Source organism: Schistocerca serialis, chromosome 8 (genome assembly GCF_023864345.2).
Source record: "Schistocerca serialis cubense isolate TAMUIC-IGC-003099 chromosome 8, iqSchSeri2.2, whole genome shotgun sequence".
NCBI lineage: Eukaryota > Metazoa > Arthropoda > Insecta > Orthoptera > Acrididae > Schistocerca > Schistocerca serialis.
Genome location: NC_064645.1, coordinates 249,743,915 through 249,766,499, shown reverse-complemented (window position 1 = coordinate 249,766,499; position 22,585 = coordinate 249,743,915). Strand labels below are relative to the sequence as shown.

The following is a 22,585-nucleotide window of genomic DNA, read 5'->3' as shown; positions in this document are numbered from 1 at the left end:
TAGAAGATGCAACAAGTCCACTAAAGAGACAGCTTACACTACACTCGTTCGTCCTCTGTTAGAATATTGCTGCGCGGTGTGGGATCCTTACGAGGTGGGATTGACGGAGGACATCGAAAGAGTGCAAAAAAGGGCAGCTCGTTTTGTATTATCACGTAATAGGGGAGAAAGTGTGACAGATATGATACGCGAGTTGGTATGGAAGTCATTAAAGCAAAGACGTTTTTCGTCGCGGCGAGATCTATTTACGAAATTTCAGTCACCAACTTTCTCTTCCGAATGCGAAAATATTTTGTTGAGCCCAACCTACATAGGTAGGAATGATCATCAAAATAAAATAAGAGAAATCAGAGCTCGAACAGAAAGATTTAGGTGTTCGTTTTTCCCACGCGCTGTTCGGGAGTGGAATGGTAGAGAGATAGTATGATTGTGGTTCGATGAACCCTCTGCCAAGCACTTAAATGTGAATTGCAGAGTAGTCATGTAGCTGTAGATGTAGATGTAGAAGTGTCGGAGCATGAAAGTTATGTACAACTGTGACAGAACAGTAAGACAACCATAGTGGAAAAGCATCGGAAATACGGCCGTTCTACCAATTTTCTAGAACCACGTATGTTTGCCTGGGAGCCGTAGATGCAAAATGAGAAACAAAAGAGGCTATTGAAATAATCAGCATGAACAGAAAAATCCTGCAAGGTACTTAACGGGCTGGCTGCCAATGATTCCAGTCTGGCGAGCCGCGTGTGTTACACAGCCAGCAGCTCCGCTTGATCTGCGTTTAGCAGCGGCCGTGAGAGAACTGCCTTGTGGTCTCAGCGCTTCGCTGCAGGAAACGCTGCCCCATAGATACTAGCTGCCAATTTGCAGCTGCTTTCCAGTCACCAACAAGAGTTTACCTACCAGTCGCATACTAGAGTGGTACAGGCAATACCCTGCCGAGGAAAAACAAGTTACATGTGATGATGGACATGGTCCCCAAGGATAGGTGCATACTTACGTTGATCCATTGTGCTTCCACACTGACGAGATCACCAAGGAATGCCACAAAAATATTCTCCAGGTCACAACGTTCCTTCTCTGGCCTGGACACGTCTGGCGATTGTTGCAGGACCATACATGCCAAAAGCATTCTATCAGATGGAGCTTAACACGTGTATCATCTGAAAAGGCCCCCTGTCACTACTCCTTGGCCGTCCAACTGCGGTGTTGACGTGGAAATTCCAGCCTGTGGCGCTGATGAACAGCCGTCAGCATTGGTTCACGAACCAGACACCAGATGCAGAGAGATAGTCCAGGCGGGTGTAAAATGAATTTGCTCAACAGAAAATAATAAACGCTAAAATGAAGATTTAGCCCTGTCTGACTACCCCCTGCAACAGATCGTAGGATATCTTAATTCTATAAATTACAATCTAAACATAAATGAATGATGAAGGCAACTAATCCTACTAAATGATAAACGTTGTTATTGTAGATAAAAAGAACCTTTATATTACAAAGTTTACATTTTCTAAGTAGAATTACTAATCAGTTGCCCAACTCCGCCACTCACTATGACTGCGCGGTCTAATATAAAAAACGCGAAATGACTGACATCATCTACATACCGAACACTAGAAGACACTACATTCAAAGATGATCTACAGTGGTGTGGAACCTCAGTGGAAATAAACTAACGTGATGTTTAGCTTTTATAGCAATAATAAGCCGAAGCAATTTGCGATATCACTGTGTCTACTGCGTCCGGTGCGTCGAAGTGATGGTTCTCGTACTCGTCTACGACGATGGAAGAACTCCAGCCATAAATCAACTATTTCAAATACTAGGACGGCAGAAGGCGGTCCTGTGACTGATATATTCTAATACTGTCTTCTCCTCTCTGTGTTCTACAGATAAACGCGAACTCCCAACCACAAGGACGGAAGTCAGATAACGTCTCAACGTAAGTGTAGGCAGAAGAAGTCCTCTCAATTACTAAACGACGACTTCCAACCCGGAGGTGAAGTCCAGAATCGTATAGGTTCGCAACAGTATAGTTCCTAACTGTTCTAACTATAAGCTCTGCCGAGAGCAAAGACAGCAAGTCTGTCTGTACCAACAAAAGCTGATATCGAGCGACTGTCACACACGGGCGCTCAAACGGGAGACCACGTCTCTCCAGCGCTGGCTTTCCATCAAGGCTCGGCTCCCCACCATCGTATTTCCGAAAACGAATCATATATCCAAAACCACGGAATATTGTCCCTCTCTACAGACTCTTCCGAACGCCGACCAACTATATTTTAATCTTTTGTCGTCCAGCGCGGAAATTTTGCGAGGAAAAACCTATACTCGTGCTATGGTACGCTTCTGAGTAAAAATCCTTGGAAAAAACCCAGCCTGCGTGGTTTCCGATGTGCCACTTCTTCGTTCCTCTCGCCTGCGTCCAAGATTTCCGGTTTGGTCACACTCGGCCGGTCGCGACTCTACTGTGCTCCAGCGCTTAGGTGCCATGACATCCGTCTCGCTATTTCCTGTGTTTAAGCAGGACCAACACACCAGTGTGGGCCTTCCACCCAGGGCTTGAGTTCCAACTGCCGTTTCATATCCACTGGCGTTCCAACCTCTACTAGTTTTTTTAGTTTTTTCTTTTTTTTCAGAGTAGCACTTGCAACCTACGTCCTCAATTATTTGCTTGACGTATTCCAATCTCTGTCTTCCTCTACAGTTTTTGCCCTCTACAGCTCCCTCTAGTACCATGGAAGACATTCCTTCATGTCTTAGCAGATGTCCTATCATCCTGTACCTTCTCCGTATCAGTGTTTTCCACATATTCCTTTCCTCTCCGATTCTGCGTAGAACCTCCTCATTCCTTACCTTATCAGTCCACCTAATTTTCAATATTCGTCTATAGCACCACATCTCAAATGCTTCGATTCTCTTCTGTTCCGGTTTTCCCACAGTCCATGTTTCACTACCATACAATGCTGTACTCCAGACGTACATCCTCAGAAACTTCTTCCTCAAATTAAGGCCGGTATTTGATATTAGTAGACTTCTCTTGGCCAGAAATGCCTTTTTTGCCATAGCGAGTCTGCTTTTGATGTCCTCCTTGCTCCGTCCGTCATTGGTTATTTTACTGCCTAGGTAGCAGAATTCCTTAACTTCATTAACTTCGTGACCATCAATCCTGATGTTAAGTTTCTCGCTGTTCTCATTTCTACTACTTCTCATTACCTTCGTCTTTCTCCGATTTACTCTCAAACCATACTGTGTACTCATTAGACTGTTCATTCCGTTCAACAGATCATTTAATACTTCTTCACTTTAACTCAGGATAGCAATGTCATCAGCGAATCGTATTATTGATATCTTTTCACCTTGTATTTTAATTCCACTCCTGAACCTTTCTTATATTTCCATCATTGCTTCCTCGATGTACAGATTGAAGAGTAGGGGCGAAGGGCTACAGCCTTATCTTACACCCTTCTTAATACGAGCACTTCGTTCTTGATCGTCCACTGTTATTATTCCCTCTTGGTTGTTGTACATATTGTATATGACCCGTCTCTCCCTATAGCTTACCCCTACTTTTTTCAGAATCTCGAACAGCTTGCACCATTTTATATTGTCGAACGCTTTTTCCAGGTCGACAAATCCTATGAAAGTGTCTTGATTTTTCTTTAGCCTTGCTTCCATTATTAGCCGTAACGTCAGAATTGCCTCTCTCGTCCCTTTACTTTTCCTAAATCCAAACTGATCGTCACCTAGCGCATTCTCAATTTTCTTTTCCGTTCTTCTGTATATTATTCTTGTAAGCAGCTTCGATGCATGAGCTGTTAAGCTGATTGTGCGATAATTCTCGCACTTGTCAGCTCTTGCCGTCTTCGGAATTGTGTGGATGATGCTTTTCCGAAAGTCAGATGGTATGTCGCCAGACTCATATATTCTACACACCAACGTGAATAGTCGTTTTGTTGCCACTTCCCCTCTACTAGTACAGGCAATCATTCATTACGCCGTTTTTATAATAAAGACACTCCGTTACCTTTCATGCAATAAGCGTTAACAATTATTTACAAGGTGTACATGACAATGTCAGTCTCCTTTATATATTCATATAAACGATGTACAACCTATCACATGATACCTAATAGTGTTTGTAGATCACGGCAAATATGTGGATGAGTTCTTGTAAGGCGCGGAATTATAACCATCTTACAATAGCAAATCAGCATCTAGTATCCACGGGATAGCGCTTCCCTGCAGTGAAGCCTTGAGGCCTCACGGCGGTTCCCTGGTGGCCGCTGGTTATGCTGTTAAACCCGTGTGTGAATGTGGTGAAGTCTACTTTGCTGGAACTGGGAGACCCACGAGCACCGAAGTGTCGGAGCATGAACGTTATGTACAACTGTGGCAGAGCAAAGACGTAGCCGAACACTATCAGGAATGTAGCAGTATATACTTAACGGTCGTTGAGGAGATACTGTTGGTAACCCCTTGGGCGGCGAGTTCCTCAGAGTTGCACGTCTGTTGGCCCGTACGCATCTCCGCAGGCGTCGTTCATGCCTGTGACCTATGGCCTGTGGTGCGCCACAGCTGCCTGGGCGCCAGTAGTGGATAGCGCCATTTTGACATACACGGTGTACCTTAACCACTGCGGCAGGCGGACAGTTTACGAACTTAGCCGTTTCGGAGATGCTTCCATACTTGGCCTGTAGGTCAATGATCATGGCCTTTTGGACCTCGAGTAAATCGCTCCTTTTTCGCATTACGACAACGACTGCCCTCTCTACACTCTCCTCCATTGCTAGTGCTGCCACCTGCTATCTGTCAGTGGTTATTGCACGTTGATGTCGACCACGGGCGGTGGGCACGTTAATGACTGGATCGTGTGTATCTCTTGTCAAGCCAACAATAACTCCACAAACTGGATGTGTATTTATTCCACGGAATAGTCTTCTGGGAGCTGTTGCTGCGCAGTAAATTTCGCCCATATTGAATGGAAATACACATCAGTTGTCCATTGCACAAGCAATTAGGACTTTTTGCCCCTTGTAGGCCGGGTTTGTGTCTTGTTCTTTCAATGAAATGAAATGATATCATCGTATGCCATAGTTGGCAGGGAGGCCCCATGCCGGGGAGTTCGACAGCAGATTTGCAAGTCCTTTTTAGTTGACATCACTTCGGCGACTTGCGAGTCAATGATGGTGAAATTATGATGAAGGACAGAAAACATACAGTCATGTCGTGGCAGAGAAAATCCCTGACCCCATCGAGAATCGAACCCGGGACCCCGTGCGGGGGGGAAGCGTTGTATTGTGTGGACGGAATACCGTGATGCCAACGAATTTCGGGACACCTTGATCGATTTACCATTCCGAAGACATGTAACCGACGACACTGCAACCTGCAAACCACACCAAACGTTATGTCAACATACGGCAGAAGTCCGGTAACGACCCGTAGACGCAGCATTGCGTCAATCGGCATGCATGCGGTCTCCACCAGATAGCAAAAGCCTCGGATCGAGAACGATGCCGTGCGGGGTAGCTGCGCGGTTTTGGGCGCCTTGCCACAGTGGCTCCACCCTGTGGGAGGTTCGAGTCCTCTCTCGGGCATGGGTGTGTGTGTGTTGACCCTAGCGTAAGTTAGGACATTATATCCACCACATTTCAATACCCTGTGTGGCATTGTAGCGAGGAGGAAGCGACTCTGCTTTACTTCTCTGGTTTCTGTATCACTAATCTGGTTTCTTGCTGCTTCGATAGTCCGTCCTTCGTCGCACAGTAGTAGCGCTCAGGCGCCAGATTCAATGTAGGTGATCCTGCTGAAGTAGAGTGTTTCGGGATGCCAGTTTTTAAATGTCAACAACGATTTGTACTATACTCGTTTTAATAAAGAAAATACTTCGACACACACATAACCGAATTTGCAACATGGTGGCTCTGTGCTACGCCGTTATTCAACCCTTTGTAACACATTAACACCTTTCTGACTTTCCATAATCGTGATACACACTGCCCACGACACGTGGCGGTCACTGATAACTAATACCTACACTTTATATCTTGTTTAACAGCTGAACTATTTACTCGCGACCGTTCTTTAGCACTGCCCCAGTTAGTCGACCGTGCGTCTTGAGTGGCGCCTCGCTACTAACTCGCCCTCTCTTCCCGGCGGACAAGAGAAACCCCACCTTTCTCCCTCAGTCAATAAGGACACTTCGCTCGTTTCCTACACACACACACACACACACACACATATATATATATATATATATATATATATATATATATATATATATATATATATATAGGGCGAGTCAAAAGTCCTTGGACACCTTCAGAAGTTGGAAGATTAAAGGCAAAATAGAAATGTGATGATGGGAACATAGGTTTGACGTGGGGCCACAACTTTTGGAGTGAATGGCATTCATGGCCGCCATCTTGAAATGCGCCATTTTGAATTCAAGTCACTTTTTTTAAAATGGGAAGGGGGGGGTGTATGACACATCAAATAACACTCACTTGAGCTCTGGAATTGAGTGGTGTAATTTGTTTCTGTCTGCCTTGTACAGGTTAGAAGTTATTAATGTGGTTGCGGCGACTACAGTTCTGCATTGTACGGGATGGACAACACGTAGAACATGTGTTGTAGCAGTCGGTATGAAGGTGATTTCCCAACTTTGACCATTAATAACCTCTAAACTGTACAAGATAGACAAAAACGAATTACACCACTAAATTCCAGAGCTCAAACGAGCGTTATATGAAGTGACATACACCCCCCTTCCCATTTAAAAAAAAATTACTTGAATTCAAAATAGCGGATTTCAAGATGGCGGGCCTGAATAACGTTCACTCCAAAAGTTGCAGCCCCACATCAAACCTGTGTTCCTATCATCACATTTCAATTTTCCCTTTAATCTTCCAACTTATGAAGGTGTCCGAGGACTTCTGACTCGCCCTATATATATCCAAACTTCAGCTAACGGGCGTTCAGATCGCTGTTGCTAGGCGGATCCGACGTCACGTTTTCGGACATGGTGATGGAAGTTTGTCACGGAATACTGTCTCAGAGTGTAAGATCCTCCTCTCGAATAATCGGATCTTATCCCTACTAAGGTTGCACAACATTGCCTCCTATGATTTCATCACTAATGTTCCTTGCTTACCCTTAATTGTCAATTGTACATGTAGCCTGCCTGCTAATGAGGATTCACGACCGCATAAACGTGCGTAATACTTGGCTTAAACACGTGAAGGGAACGCACGTGTGCATTACAACGTTTCGCTACCGTATGATAATTACAGCCCACACTGGATCTCCGTGATTAACTGCACTTTAATTATAACCGCCCGGTGTTTACCATAGTTACCGTGCTTCCTTCCACTGTTAATTGACACTAAAGCAGCTATACTTATGTGACAACAAAAATCAAAAGGGGAGTACTGATGCGTTTAGCGGTGAGATGGTAGTTAAAATTATCCTACCAGATTTTATTGCAGATGGCAAATGGCTGTTTATGTCAAAGATACAGAAGGCACATTATGACAGAACACTGAGCACTGCTTATTTCTGGTTTTAGTGCTCTTCAACGTGGCACCTAAGTACTTATTTGTATTTGTAGATTCTCTGTACACTCTGCGTCCGGAAGTACTGTCAGACGTTCTGTAGACCATCTCTCTGCCTCAAAGATGAAGTTGAAATTGGGTGAATGTCATTTAAGAAATCGTGGAGTGTGTGAAACTATTCTTTAGTTCGCACTGTTTTTATATATTGCAGGCGCGTGGGGCCTGAAGCTGCTGGAGGCACGCATCCCGTCGTACGTGGTCCGCAACCAGAGCGTGACGCACCAGTGCCTGTTCGACCTGGAGGGCGAGGCGCTCTACTCGGTCAAGTGGTACAAGGACGGCCGCGAGTTCTACCGATACGTACCCCGGGACGCGCCGCCAGCTCAGCTCTTCCCGCTCGCTGGGGTCACCGTAGACGTGAGTACCACACCCTTATCTCCGACTGACTATAGGTGTTCTTACCTTATTATAATTTCACTTGTATATACAAAAAGGCGCGTATGTGTAGATGGCTTTAAGTTTTTCCGTTCAGGGCCTGTATCCAAAGCTGCCTTCGGTTTTCGTCCTTAGGGAACCTATGAGTAGGAACGAGAAACAGTAATACTTACTTCTGTAACCGAATTATCACAGATACTTTCCAAAATGTAATATGAGTCTGACTTCACAGGCATCACTTTCAACAGTTTAATTTGCGTGATACTCTATTTCAAGAATAAAAAAACATATAAAAGTCACGTCCGCAGATTTCAATAAACGCATCTGCACTACCATAGAAACACTTACACATGAAATGTAATGCCATTTCCCCCGACAAAACGCTGAGTACAGCCATAAGCACAACACGAAACAACCATGTTTTGCCAACATTCACGTGGCTTTAGCCCAGAGACGTTGGAGCCACGAAAATGACGTCAGGGCCAATCTATTATATTTATGGTCGAAGGGCAGAGACGTGCACAATGCGCGTGTAACATCTACGACTCCGCAGTCGATCTGTATTGGCATGTCGATATATCATTGTGAGCTGCACTGATGATATATCGACATGCCAACACAGATAGAATGCGGAGTCATAGATGTAACTCGCGCATTGTGCACGTCTCTGCCGCCGACCAATGTCTGTGGCGCATTTGTATCTGTGGCCGCATGCGCAGTTGCGCGGTACACGAGTATAAAGGGTCGAAGTGAGCACTGGAGCGGCAGTCCATGATTCTACCTCACCATTTGTGGCCGTCCTATCCACCTCACTCCTACCCTCAAATACCTTGGCCTCACACTCGACCGCCACCTCACCTGGACTCCCCATCTCCTTACCATCCAAAACAAAGCTCACAACCGCCTCCGCCTCCTGAAACTCCTGTCCGGCCGAACGTGGGGTCTGCATCCTTCCACCATCCTTCACACCTACAAATCCATGATCCGCCCCATCCTTTGTTATGCCAGCATCGCTTGGATTTCCGCCCCTCCCCGGTTCTATAAAGCCCTCCAAATCCTCGAACGCCATGCACTCCGCCTCGCCTTCCGCATCCGCCTTCCGTCCCCCACGCGCATCCTCTATGACCTCATCCCCTTCCCCCACCTTCTCCTTTTCCTTGAACACATCCGCACACTATATATTGTCCGCCGCCTTGATCCCCCTCACCCCCTGGTGTCTCCCTTCCTCTCCACTCCCAACCAGTTGCCGCGTCTTTACCGTTGTGTCCCTCCCTCTCTCCATCTCCACACCCTCCATCTCCTTTCCCAACACAACTTCCACCGTCTACCACTCCCGGATGATGAGCTTCGCCCTGACATCTACCCTTCCTACCAACTCTAACCCCCTCTTCCTGCCTCCTCCTCAGGGCTCCGTCTCCTTCCCCTCCCTCCTTCTGAGCGGATTTCCCCTCCTACTCCCCGTCCATCTCTTGTGCCTTCTTTCAGTGTCTCTGCGCTCCCTCCTGCCCTGTCTTCCCTTTTCCTCTCCCGCCTCATGTGTCTCCTGCCTCTTCGTGAACCCACGGTTGCCCCTCTATAAAGGCACATTTGCATGCCGAGCGTGAGTTTCCTCAGAAACGCGAAATATTAATTAAATAAATAATCAGTGACAAATAAATAAAGCCTATGGCACACAACTGCAGCGCTGTGTCGCTGATAAAACAAAAGCACAATTACGTTACTCTTATGTTTGATTAAGAAAGGAGAGCTCTGGTAGGAGTGGTGTAAGAAGCACGTATTTTTTTTATTGTCTGGCACACCGCCATATTTCATGTTATAGAAGAATACTGCGAGTTGCAACCACACTAGGCACTCGATTCTGTAAAGAATTTATATTTATAAAAGTAAGTAGGATTATGAACTGTAGGCTTATTCATTGAATATATCTGATTTAACTAACTGTGTAACCTTTTTATGTTTAGTAGACAATCACCTCTGTACGACGTATTGGCATGGCTGGCAAATTATTGTAATATTGAGATTTAGATTATGAGTCCGCACCTACCGCATCAGTCTTTGGAAACGATTTAATTACGAAGTCCGATTATTTCAGTTTTATTTCACGGTCAACTACGAGTAACATTGCCTTTACGAAAAAGCCATTGTCAAGCGTCTGATAACGAATAATTAAACGTCCACATTCCAGATAAGCAAATACAATTGCAATCACAATCACCATCATACAGATAGAATAATTAACATATTTAAATAACAATATATTTTTTAATTTATTTTATTTATTTTATATCGGCGACCGTGACAGGACTTGTTATTTTGTCAATTGTTACATTGTTCTCTTTGTTTCATGTATAAAATCAACTTTCTGGACCTGGACGTCAATGTATGAGAGATAACAAAATCTGAAGATATTTTTCAATTCTGAAATTTTGCGGGAAGACGCAATGAAACTTCCAGCAAAATAAGGTAAGACGCAGCATCTTTGCATTAGCAGGCTTGACCAGACGTATAATTCAGTGTATTAGCTTTTCAGTAAATTCTGTAGTGTTTCTTTTCCTCATAACAGTTTCAGTGATAAATTTCATTCTCAGTACTTTTCCCTAAACAATAACGTATGCAACAATACCAATACACGAGTGTACAATATGGCCGACTTCTGTACGATATCATGTAACATGGCCAGCAGCCATCACCAATAATCTCAAATTCAGTTTATATTTTTAAATTAACAGACAGCCATTGTTGCTACGAGCGATTCATGCTCAACTACATTTTATTTTAAAATCAGTGTCAAAAATTTTCTTGAAACATATATCACGTGTGGCATGGTAATAACTAGAAAACAATACGCAAAAATGGAACAGCAAGGACGTACTATTCAGACGCAATCCGACTCGGACGTGAGACAAGTGTTAGAAAATGACTTTACGGCAGCAACCGGTAGTGACGATTCATCAAACATTGACGCAAGTGTTGACGAAAGTTTTGACGATAGGCCGTCCACTACAAAAATTTCAAAATCTCAATCAGAGCCCATGTTAATGCATGACGTCACGTCTAATGACGCGGCGGGGGCAGAGACCTTGCAAACGGTAAACATTGCCGACATGTTACAAATGCTAATGAAACAAAACGCAGAAAATATGGCAACCATAAGGAAACAGAACGCCGAAAACATGGCAACCTTAAAGACACAATTAGAGACACAAAATGAACAGTTAAAAACACAAAATGACGAAATCAAATCTGATCTCATAGCAATCAAGATAGGTAATGACACTTTGTGTAAACGTGTGGAACTTATAGACGCCACACTGACCAAACAGATGACTGAACTCAGTACTAAATTTTCCCAGCTTAATACGAGACAAGAAAAGACTACAACTGACGTAGCACTTTTACAGACACAAGTAAAAAACCTTAATGTCACGTGTGAAGTTCTTACTGAACAAATTCAAACATATCCTTCAGTACATGACAACCTTGAAAAACGAATTACTGACGTACAGAATAAATTTGACAATGTTGAACAACACCTGACTGACATCTTACAATCAGATGCCACAGCTCATTTTCAAAATATTAATAAAGAATTTCATGATTGGGTTGAGAACAAAGACAAACATTTTGATAGATGCTTACGTGAAAATTTACCAACAATTGTGCATGACTCCGTAGCGCAATACATTACTAATAACAAACAGCTGATCAGTGACGCAGTACAATCCGTCACTGCACCCATGAGACAATTCACCGATCAACTACAGTCTGAATGTAACGAAAATATCAGTCAAAATGTACAGTTCAGAAACCAATATACATTCGAGTATGATACACACATTCCGCACACGACAAATACACAAGAACAAAACACACCACGACTACAACACATACCACGATGTGGAAACACAAACACAAGCTATTATCATGGTAAACCACAGCAACATTATCGTAATTACTCGCCAGCTGAACATAACAGTAATTACAGTGGAATAAATCCATATCACAATGCGAAGGAAGATGAAAGCTTAATGAAACACAGGCAATTTCAGATTTTTATCCCAGAAAAACGAACCATTCATCCGGTGATTTTTCTTAAATCTTTTAGTAACGCATTTCCACGCACTTGGAGTGACCGGAAAAAGATTTCATATATTGTCGGTTACATCCAAGGCGATGCAGCTGTCTGGGCATACAGTCAAGCTGACGTATGTACCACGTACAGTGAGTTTGAGCGTGCTTTTCTGAACAAATTCTGGTCGCAATCCGTCCAGGAGCGACTCAGAAGACAAATTTTAGAACCTGAAACTTTTAACAGTAAAAATGGTAACTTACGCAGATATTTTGAAAAATACTTGAACATGGGACATTTTTTAGACGAACCAGTCGCAACGCGTGATATACTCCGTGCGTTGAAGGCCAAATTGCCTTTCAACATTAAAGAAAAACTCCTACATATCCCAGATGACGATTCAGATTATTTTTTAACAGCTTTAGATTCGGTTGACATGTTACTTGAAGATCAGCGCTTCGCGCGGCAAAACAGCAGCCACAATGTTTACACTAGTGGTATGCAAAACATGCAGGCTTGCCAACACAATTCTGGCGCGCCCACAGTTGGATACGCGGTACAACAAAAACAGCAAACTCACATGCTGTCTCAGTACGGAAATCAAAATCAACACGCATATTCCAATACAAACAATAGTTACAACGGTAATAACATTTCATGCGGCAATCCATACAAAAGGCACCGCGGTAATAACTACAACGGTAACAACGGATACAAAGGTAATAACAAAAACACAAACAGAAATAGAAATAATAATAACTACGAGCCAAGACAGCATCAAGGTTGGACTCGTAACGATCAGTACTTTCATTCAAACTCTGCTTTACCACAGCAGCCACCAGGTCAAAATTGGAGCATACCTTACGACCGACAGGTAAGTTATAATGCGCAACAGCAACGACAACCGCAAAAGTTTGGAGATCATAATAGGCAATATCCGAATGTGAATATAATAGAAATGACACCTGATGCACAACATCAATCTGTGTCAGTACCTAGTACAAATGCTAATCCAACAAACTAGAAACAGTCACTACTTTGCCCCAGGTCGTGGCTGAAGAATTCTTGAGGGGGCGACTTCAATGTTAATCAGTTATTTGACACCACACTTGAACAACAGAATAATGATATGCCGAGTAATTCTAAACAAAAACTACCTGTTTTATTTATAAGATACAACCACAATAACAATATATCAGATGAACTTTTACAAGACAGTACACAATGTCGTTTAAACACAAATGAAATTGTTTTAGCATCTACTACTGGTGTAGTAGGTGGGATTCCAACTACTATTATCCTAGATACAGGTGCAGCTGTGAGCGTTTTGTCTTTTAATTTCTATAAAAAGATGTGTGAATTGGAACCTGTGCCTGAGTTTCCTGCCCAAAACTGTAAAATAACTACTGCACTAGGTAATAAGTCATGTAGGGTTACGAAGCAAGTTTTTGTAAACGTTAAAATAGGTAATGGAACCGTACAATGGCCATTCCTGGTTGTACAAAACCTTGTGACAAATTGCATATTAGGAATAGATATTATGAGCGAGAAGGACTGCATTATAGACTTCTCCAAAGGTAAATGTATTTTAAATGATAAAGGCAGTGTAATTATTATTGATTTGGACAGGAGAACTCTAAAGCATGACAAACACTGTACAGGGTACAAGGTTCAGTTAGTACTTGACAAAGACATTCAAGACATGCAAACACACTCATCTGACACAGAGATAATGGACTTGAAAACTTTGCTTGATCATAAGATAAGTGAAGCTACAGCTCTCAGTGTACATGAACGTATAAAACTACAGGAAGTGTTATCCAAATATTTACAAGTTTTTACCAAACGATTAGGTGTTATCAACACGTATGTGTACAAGATTGAAGTTAAGCCTCACAAGATCTTCTACCATAAGACATATAACGTACCGTTATCTCAACGACCTGCTGTGTGGCAAGAATTAAAACAAATGTTAGACTGGAAGGTCATTGAACAATCCACCTCACCTTATTGTAGTCCTCTACTTGTTGTCAAAAAAATCAAATGGAAGCATTAGGTTAGTGTTAGACGCACGAGCTATTAATGAAATAATTTTACCGGTTCACACAAAACCTGAAAATTTAGAAGAGCAATTACAGAAATTTCTAGATGCAAAATATTTTTCCACAATAGATCTCGCTAATTCGTTTTGGCAGGTGGGTATCACTCCTGATTCTCGGAAATATACTGCATTTATGTTCGGGGGGCGAACCTATCAGTTTTGTGTTCTACCCTTCGGACTGAATGTCAGCTCGGGGGTATTCATTACAGCCCTGGATACCGTGCTTGGCGACGATTTAGTTGAGACAGTCACACACTATGTAGATGATATACTGATAGCTACACAATCTTGGAATGAACACGTTGACACTCTTCAAAGAATTTTAGAAAAATTTGCACAAGCTGGAGTCACAGCCAACCTAAGAAAATCAAAATTTGGTTGCAGTGAGATAAAGTATTTAGGACATATCATTAATTCACAGGGCATACGTCCGGATCCCAGTAAATTAGATGCTATCAGAAACTTTCCTAGCCCTCGAACTAAAAAGCAGTTAAAATCATTCCTTGGGCTATGTTCATTTTTCAGACGTTTTTTGCCACAACCACTTTTGAACAGTAAACATCTGCTAAATCTACTCAGAAAGAATCAAGTTTGGATCTGGTCGGAACAGTGCCAGAATGACTTTAATACAATTAAACATGCTTTAGTGAATGCTAACATATTGAGCCATCCAGATTTCAATTTAGATTTTTGTATGACTTGTGACGCTTCGCGTACTGGCTTGGGCTGTTGCTTATTTCAAGTTGTAAAGAATAAAGAGGAGGAACAGATAAGAATTATTGGGTTTGCGAGTCGCACTCTAACTGAATGTGAGCGTACATACTCCAATACTGAGTTAGAAACACTTTCCATAGTATGGGCATTCAAGAAATTCAATTATTATTTATTTGGAAAACATACGGTAATTTACACCGATCACCAGGCCCTGACATTTTTGTTAACTTGTAAACTTGTACATCCTAGACTATCACGATGGGCAGTTACACTTCAGAACTACTCTTTTGAAATTAAGTACATAAGAGGTAAGGACAACACCATTGCAGACACTTTGTCTAGACTTCCACAAGGTATGAATGATACCAACAGTGACTTAGAAAATATAAATGATTACAGGATTCTCTTAATGCAAGACAAGCAGTATCACCAATATTATATTGATATGTGCAGAAACATGGCTGAATTACAAAAATCTGATCCTCACTGGTATAAGATAATAACATTACTGGTAGAAAAACACAATCATCCTTTGACTAAGTATTACAAGTTACACAATGATGTGTTATTTTACCGCCGACATCCAAATGCTACTAACTGGTGTGTATGCATTCCCAAAGAGTCTGAACGTAATCTAATTTGGCACACACACTTAGTTTGGGGTCATTATGGGACGAAAAAGTGTTTGGCAAAGCTCAGCACATACTGTTATTTTAGCAATATGAGAAGAAAAATTTACAGGGAACTAAAAACATGTGTCATATGTCAAAAATCAAAACCTCAGAATTTATCCACAAAAACAGATTTACATTCTATTTTACCCAGTAACCCCCTGGAAATTCTGTGTACTGACATCAGTGGACCGCATCCAGCAAGCTCTGGAGGCGTCAAATATATCTTAGCTTTTTACAATATATTTTCTAAACATGTAAAACTTTATGCTTTAAAATCCGCCACTGCAAATGCTATAATACGAAGATTCTCAAGTGATTACCTGACGAACGTGGGAAAACCTAAAGCAATTCTATCAGATAATGCAGCATACTACTCTGGGTACAAATGGAGAAATTTCTTGAAGGACAATAACATTAAAAGTATATTTATTTCGAGGTTTAGTCCATAATGTAACGCGACTGAGAGACTTTTCCGAGAATTAAACCGTTTCATGAGGACCTATATTTCATCAAAACATACTAATTGGGTGTCCTACCTAAGTCTTTTCGAAGACGTACACAATAACTTAAATATTTACGATACGAATTACACACCTAACGAGATCATGTTCAATTGCAAACAGAACGATCAGTGGATAGAACCATTACCTAAGTTGTCAGACAAGGAAATCACACCTGAACAGAAAATAAAAGAAGTATTGACTACATTGACACATCACGCACAAATACGAAACAAACATCACAGAAACATAACAAAAAGAAAACAAAAATTCGAGGTAGGAATGCTTGTACTACTTCGTACTCATCATAAATCTGTAGCACTCAAACGACGCAACGCTAAGTGGCGTCTGCTATATGAAGGACCTTATATAATTGTTAACATACCGCATCCTGGTGCGTATCTGTTACAACATCCTAGAACTAACAAAATTATTGGGCTATACGCACACCGAGATCTTAGAGCATTTCATGCTGAATAATGTCAAGGTCATACCCATCAAAATATTGCTAAGCAACTCGAAATACTCTGTTGTTACAACACAGATAATAAGTAGTATAGAAATTTTCATTTCAGCGGTTCCAGTGACGCAGTTGAAGACAGAAGAACTCTTCTTTCAGCGCGCGCCTCCACCTGAAAGACGGAAAATTAAAGTAAAATTTATGATTACGTAGCAGTGGATGACATATTAATTTTCACGGAACATTTGTTACTGAAGGTACCACTGACTTGGTGTGACACCTGACGAACTGACAGACGTCATCTGTGAAGCGATCTTTTACTTTGAGAAATAGATTAGACGCACATCTCTCAACACGAAAAGCATCTATCAGTAGTCAAGGCCACACAGACACTCTACACACACGCACAAAACGCGAGGAATCGAACATTTTCTCTCTCTTACTATTTTGAATATTTATTGAGTAGTGAAAACGCCTGGTCTTGCCTACTGATGTAATGAATGTTGTGTCTAACCTATCTTAATTTCAGATGACATCACAAAAAACATCGATAATATCCCAGCGAAACCGCTAAAGAGGATGTAAATATCTGCAATTCATGTAATCAAATGTGACACAATGTAATAACCTATAGCGATGTAATGATGATGTAAACATGTTTATGTGCAACTATATTATGTTTATGCTGAGAAAATATGTGACGTGTGTATGTATAATTACTTTTTTTTTTTAACTGATGTATAGTGTAACTGTTACTATGTAAAAATTTGAACAAAACGAGTGCCAAAAAGACATTGCATAGTGAACCACTGTTTACGGACATTAACGAACATTACTAACTCTGCAACTACGCGGAAACCTATGTGAAAGAAACTGTTAATGCCATTCATTATGCAGCGTATCTATGTAAATGCGATGAACGATTTCCTTGATTAATAACTACGAACATTTAGGTGAGCTATATTCAGCAAAAAACTGAAAATGTGAAGTGCATAATTCGTGCATCGTCTAGTGACATTACTACAGTACCCAACTTCAAGATGTTAACTGGATTAAATGGACACGAAGTGCCTGTCCAGAAAACAACACGACGGGTGGAAGAATTTTGGTTGGAACTTCAGGGAATGAAATGTTCTCGAAATGTGACGGACACTCTTACCTGGACTGTCCAAGGATCGACGCCAGCTATGTGCCGTCCGAGGTTCTGCAACCAAGCTTCCACGGAATGTAAAAAACGAGCTGCACGTGGAACAATTACTCGACGGGTCACGTCTGATCTGTAATAAGCAATGCTTTTAGTCACAACGAACTGCATCACTACGACTATAATGGAAATGAGAAATGGACACGCTTATGTATTAATCACGTTGTTATACAACGATGTTACTGTGATCAAAAAACTTTACCACGACTATACTAACCTGTAAAAAATTATTGTGCAGCGGATGAATATGAACTGTAATAACGACACGATGTGTATAGGTCAACGCACCTGAAAAATACGGACATTTTTCTTTGAAGTATTTCAAAACAATACTATGTAACTAAGAACATTCAACAATCTAAGTTGTATTGTGTTATAACAAATATTGTAAATTTAAAACTAAGTTACCTGTCATAGAATGTAGTCTTCATATGTAATCTTGGTTGAATATTTTCTTTGTGCAACGACTAAAAAACGCGCGCACACGAACAATATGAACTGCAATACTGTGCCGCGTGATCTAACTGTACGATATAACGGCAGTGCCGCAGTTACACAGACGCTTCTGCGCATGCGCGCACTCTATCTGCCAACATTAGAACTTTTACGGCGCACCCGCGTCATTCAAATTTTGTATATAATGTGTATAATGTGTAATGTAAGTCATGTAAATAGTTGTAGATAACTTAGATTTTCTTGTGCCTTTAGGTGAATTGCTCGCCTGCAGGTGTGTCCTTTCGCCTCGCAATTCAGGGGGCAATATAAAGGCACATTTGCATGCCGAGAGTGAGTTTCCTCGGAAACGCGAAATATTAATTAAATAAATAATCAGTGACAAATAAATAAAGCCTATGGCACACAACTGCAGCGCTGTGTCGCTGATAAAACAAAAGCACAATTACGTTACTCTTATGTTTGATTAAGAAAGGAGAGCTCTGGTAGGAGTGGTGTAAGAAGCACGTATTTTTTTTATTGTCTGGCACACCGCCATATTTCATGTTATAGAAGAATACTGCGAGTTGCAACCACACTAGGCACTCGATTCTGTAAAGAATTTATATTTATAAAAGTAAGTAGGATTATGAACTGTAGGCTTATTCATTGAATATATCTGATTTAACTAACTGTGTAACCTTTTTATGTTTAGTAGACAATCACCTCTGTACGACGTATTGGCATGGCTGGCAAATTATTGTAATATTGAGATTTAGATTATGAGTCCGCACCTACCGCAGCAGTCTTTGGAAACGATTTAATTACGAAGTCCGATTATTTCAGTTTTATTTCACGGTCAACTACGAGTAACATTGCCTTTACGAAAAAGCCATTGTCAAGCGTCTGATAACGAATAATTAAACGTCCACGTTCCAGATAAGCAAATACAATTGCAATCACAATCACCATCATACAGATAGAATAATTAACATATTTAAATAACAATATATTTTTTTAATTTATTTTATTTATTTTATACCTCCTTTCTTCATCCCGCCGCTTCCCCAGCTGCCCCATGCTCTCCCCTCCTTTTCCATCCTCTCTGACCTTTCCCTCGGCAGGTCCCGCCTGGTAGTTTTATTCTTCGTCGTGTGTGCTCCCAGTGGGTTTTAAGTGTGCTGTTGCGGAGTGTTTTTAATACTGTGGCCAACTTTTAACCTGTGCATGCGCATCCAGTGTCTTCTCTGTGTTTTAAGAATCGCCAACTGTGTTTTTTTTAACTTTCTGGTGACTTTTTTAACTGTCCCCAATGAACGTCTACATGTCAGTGTATTTTTACCTCCATTTTCTCCCCTTACTCTGTTTTATGTTCCCCTTTTTTACCTCCTTATGTATGTATTATTTTATTCTTGTTTTAGTTGTCATGTCACTCGGCTGAAGAGCGGCGGATTGTGCTGCTGACAGCCCTCCCCTGCCCATATGGGGCAGGGGCATGGAATCACAATAAAGAAAAAAAAAAAAAAAAAAAAAACTGGAGCGGCAGTCTTGCGGCTCACTCTGAAGATGGTTAAACATTATACGGCCGAAACAGAGGAAGAAGAAGGAGAATTCTTGCGGCTGCACACCCGAAACTTAATGGAACAGTCTTTGTGGTGCCAAAACCTAGAGAAAGTTATCTGCTGTCTCAAGGACGTGAGAGACGATCAGGAGAAAATTTGTCGTACAGTCACCCAGAGGAAGTGCAAAAACGACAGGCAGTATCACTTCCTTTGTGTGAGAGCAATTTATGGATCACAATGACCAAAGGTATGAAATGAGTTCAAAACACAGGAACGGTTTCTGAGAGGAATCGATCACTGTAGCAGATGTAATCACAAAGGTAATCATCAAGAATACAGGTAGACAGAACTCACCATATTCTTTGAATTGGCACTGATCGGTTACTAAAACTAGCCGTTCACAACAGAACGATGCACGAAAGATCTTTGGCCAGGGCAAAGCAGAGGTGGCCTTATATAGTGGAACAGCAGTGCAGACCTATGCCGTGACGTAGATGATGAAGATCATTGTTAACGTAATCATTTCCATATAATATTAGGAACATAAAGCTTATTGAAACCAGCGTTGGATCCCATCTACGCTATCTGATCAAAATACCTGAACACCTGTTAGTGGACATTAATGTGGCGCGCGTCCACCCTTCACTTTTATGACGCCTTGTAAACTACTGGGGACGCTTTCAGCGATGCGTCTGAGTAATTTTGGAGGAATGGCATCCTATTCTTCTTCAGGGGCCGACATCAGAGAAGGTAGTTTTTGTGTTAGCAGAAGAGCCAACACCGTGTTACGAGTGGAGGCCGAAGTGCACGCGTTTTACCTCACGCAGGTTGGCGTGAGGAGGGAAGAACTATACTGACGTGAGGTCTGGAACATGACAAGGAATAGGAATTCAGAAAGCGGACGTAATTAGTTTGATACTTAGCTTTAATCCATTAATGATGAACGTCGCTCCTGATAGTACATGAGTCACAATATTATCTGTTCAGAAGACATTCTTGAAGATATGACTCATAGTAACTGAATATGGCGCCTTGCTAGGTCGTAGCAAATGACGTAGCTGAAGGCTATGCTAAACTGTAGTCTCTGCAAATGAGAGCGTATGTAGACAGTGAACCATCGCTATCAAAGTCAGCTGTACAACTGCGGCGAGTGCTAGGGCGTCTCTCTAGACTAGAGCTGCCGTGTGGCGGCGCTCGGTCTGCAATCACTGATAGAGGCGACACGCGGGTCCGACGTATACTAACGGACCGCGGCCGATTTAAAGGTTACCACCTAGCAAGTGTGATGTCTGGCGGTGACACCACAGTAGTGACGTTGATCTGGAGCGTTCTGCCTTATCTAAAAGGCACTCCACTGGGTTGAGCTCGGGACTCTGGGCAGGCTAGTCCATTAGAGGAATGTTATGTCCACAAACCATTATCTCACAGACGCCGCTTTACGAGAGGACGCATTGCCATACAATCATCATCTCCAAAATGTTCCTCTGCTGTACGCAGTACACAATGGTGTAAAGTGTGTTCATGTATTTTCTTAGTAATGTATCACAGCGATCCGATCATGAATCACAAGTGCATAATTAGTGTCAATGCATTCGTGGTACAGTCACATTAATCAGCTTCGGCAAAAAAATTTTTAAAAAAAACTGGCTACTACGGGTATCTTTTATGTGAATACCAGGTGTCTGTTCTTTCGGACATGTCTGAAAGAGTAGGCAGTAAGCGAATCCGTAGCTGTGATACATATACGTAAATTAAAGGTGGAGGGAAGGGTGGAGGGGGGGGGGGAGGAAAGAAAAGGGAAGGTTCATTATACCAGCTGCATAGGAACTTCATGTGGAGTCAGCGGCAACGACTGAGAACATGTGCCGGGTTGGGATACGAGCCTGGGATGTGCTACTTGCTAGGCAGTTGGTTAATAATTGGCTAATAACTGCGCCACCCAAATACAGTGTTTATCGCTATAACGTGGTCTATCTCGAGACGACCCTCGGCCTACCCACATTCCCACCTACACCAGGTGTCCACTTGCTCGCTATTTTGAGATTCCTGCAGGAGGTTTAATTTGATTGTGCATTCGCACTGAAGATGCTGAATTCATATCAATCGAGGCGAACCAGTTATATGAATGCGTGGTGTCTGTTCTTTCGGATATCGGAAGTTTCAAAGTCTCGAGCGAGGAGGACATGGATGGAGACAGCGGATAGTTCGCGCTAGATTGAACGTGCCGAGATAGTCCGCGCAATTGCAATAAACAATGCGTCTGGGTGGAGGAGTGTTTAACGCAACTGTCTAGCAAGCAGGAGATTCCGGGCTCGAATACTGATCCGGCACATATTCTCACTCGTCGCCGCTGACTCTGCATAAAGTTCCGATGCACCTGAACTCCTTTAGTTTCACTTCTCTCGCCTCCTCCATATTCAGCTTACATACTATGGACATCATTAGGCCAGGCATGCTGACACTTTAAAGAAAGGAACTACACTTGTACCTGTCACCGGCTTTGAACATCTATTTTTGCCAACATACCGAGGATAGATTGAAGTCATCATTATCTATTATAACTGCATGAGTCGGGTCCCTATTTAAGATGATACTCAGCTCCTTTTTAACCTTTCAGCAAATGTATCGTCTGAGTCAGGGGGTCCTTAAAAGAAACCAATTATTGTTTCCTTCTGGTTGTGAAGTATAACCTCCACCCCTAATAACTCAAAGGAACTACAAGATAAACTATTTCTTTCAGCAACAAAGGAAGAAAGATCAGAGTTTAACGTCCCGTCAACATCGAGATCGTTAGAGACGGTAACAGCAACAAACACACCGCCACCAACTACATTTAATCTAGCCCTTCTGAACACCGACATGACCTTTGCAAAACTTT

At 42.0% G+C, this 22,585-nt stretch overlaps 1 protein-coding gene across 1 annotated transcript in view; it reads left to right on the top strand.

Moving 5' to 3' along the window:
• The first annotated feature begins 7,679 nt into the window (after window positions 1-7,679).
• The window catches only part of LOC126416955 (uncharacterized), a 180,946-nt gene continuing 166,040 nt past the window's right edge, over window positions 7,680-22,585 (top strand). Inside the window, exons 1-2 of the mRNA XM_050084836.1 lie at window positions 7,680-7,695; window positions 7,768-7,973. Of these exons, the coding sequence (XP_049940793.1) occupies window positions 7,680-7,695; window positions 7,768-7,973 (222 nt within the window). The remainder of the gene's footprint in view (window positions 7,696-7,767; window positions 7,974-22,585) is intronic.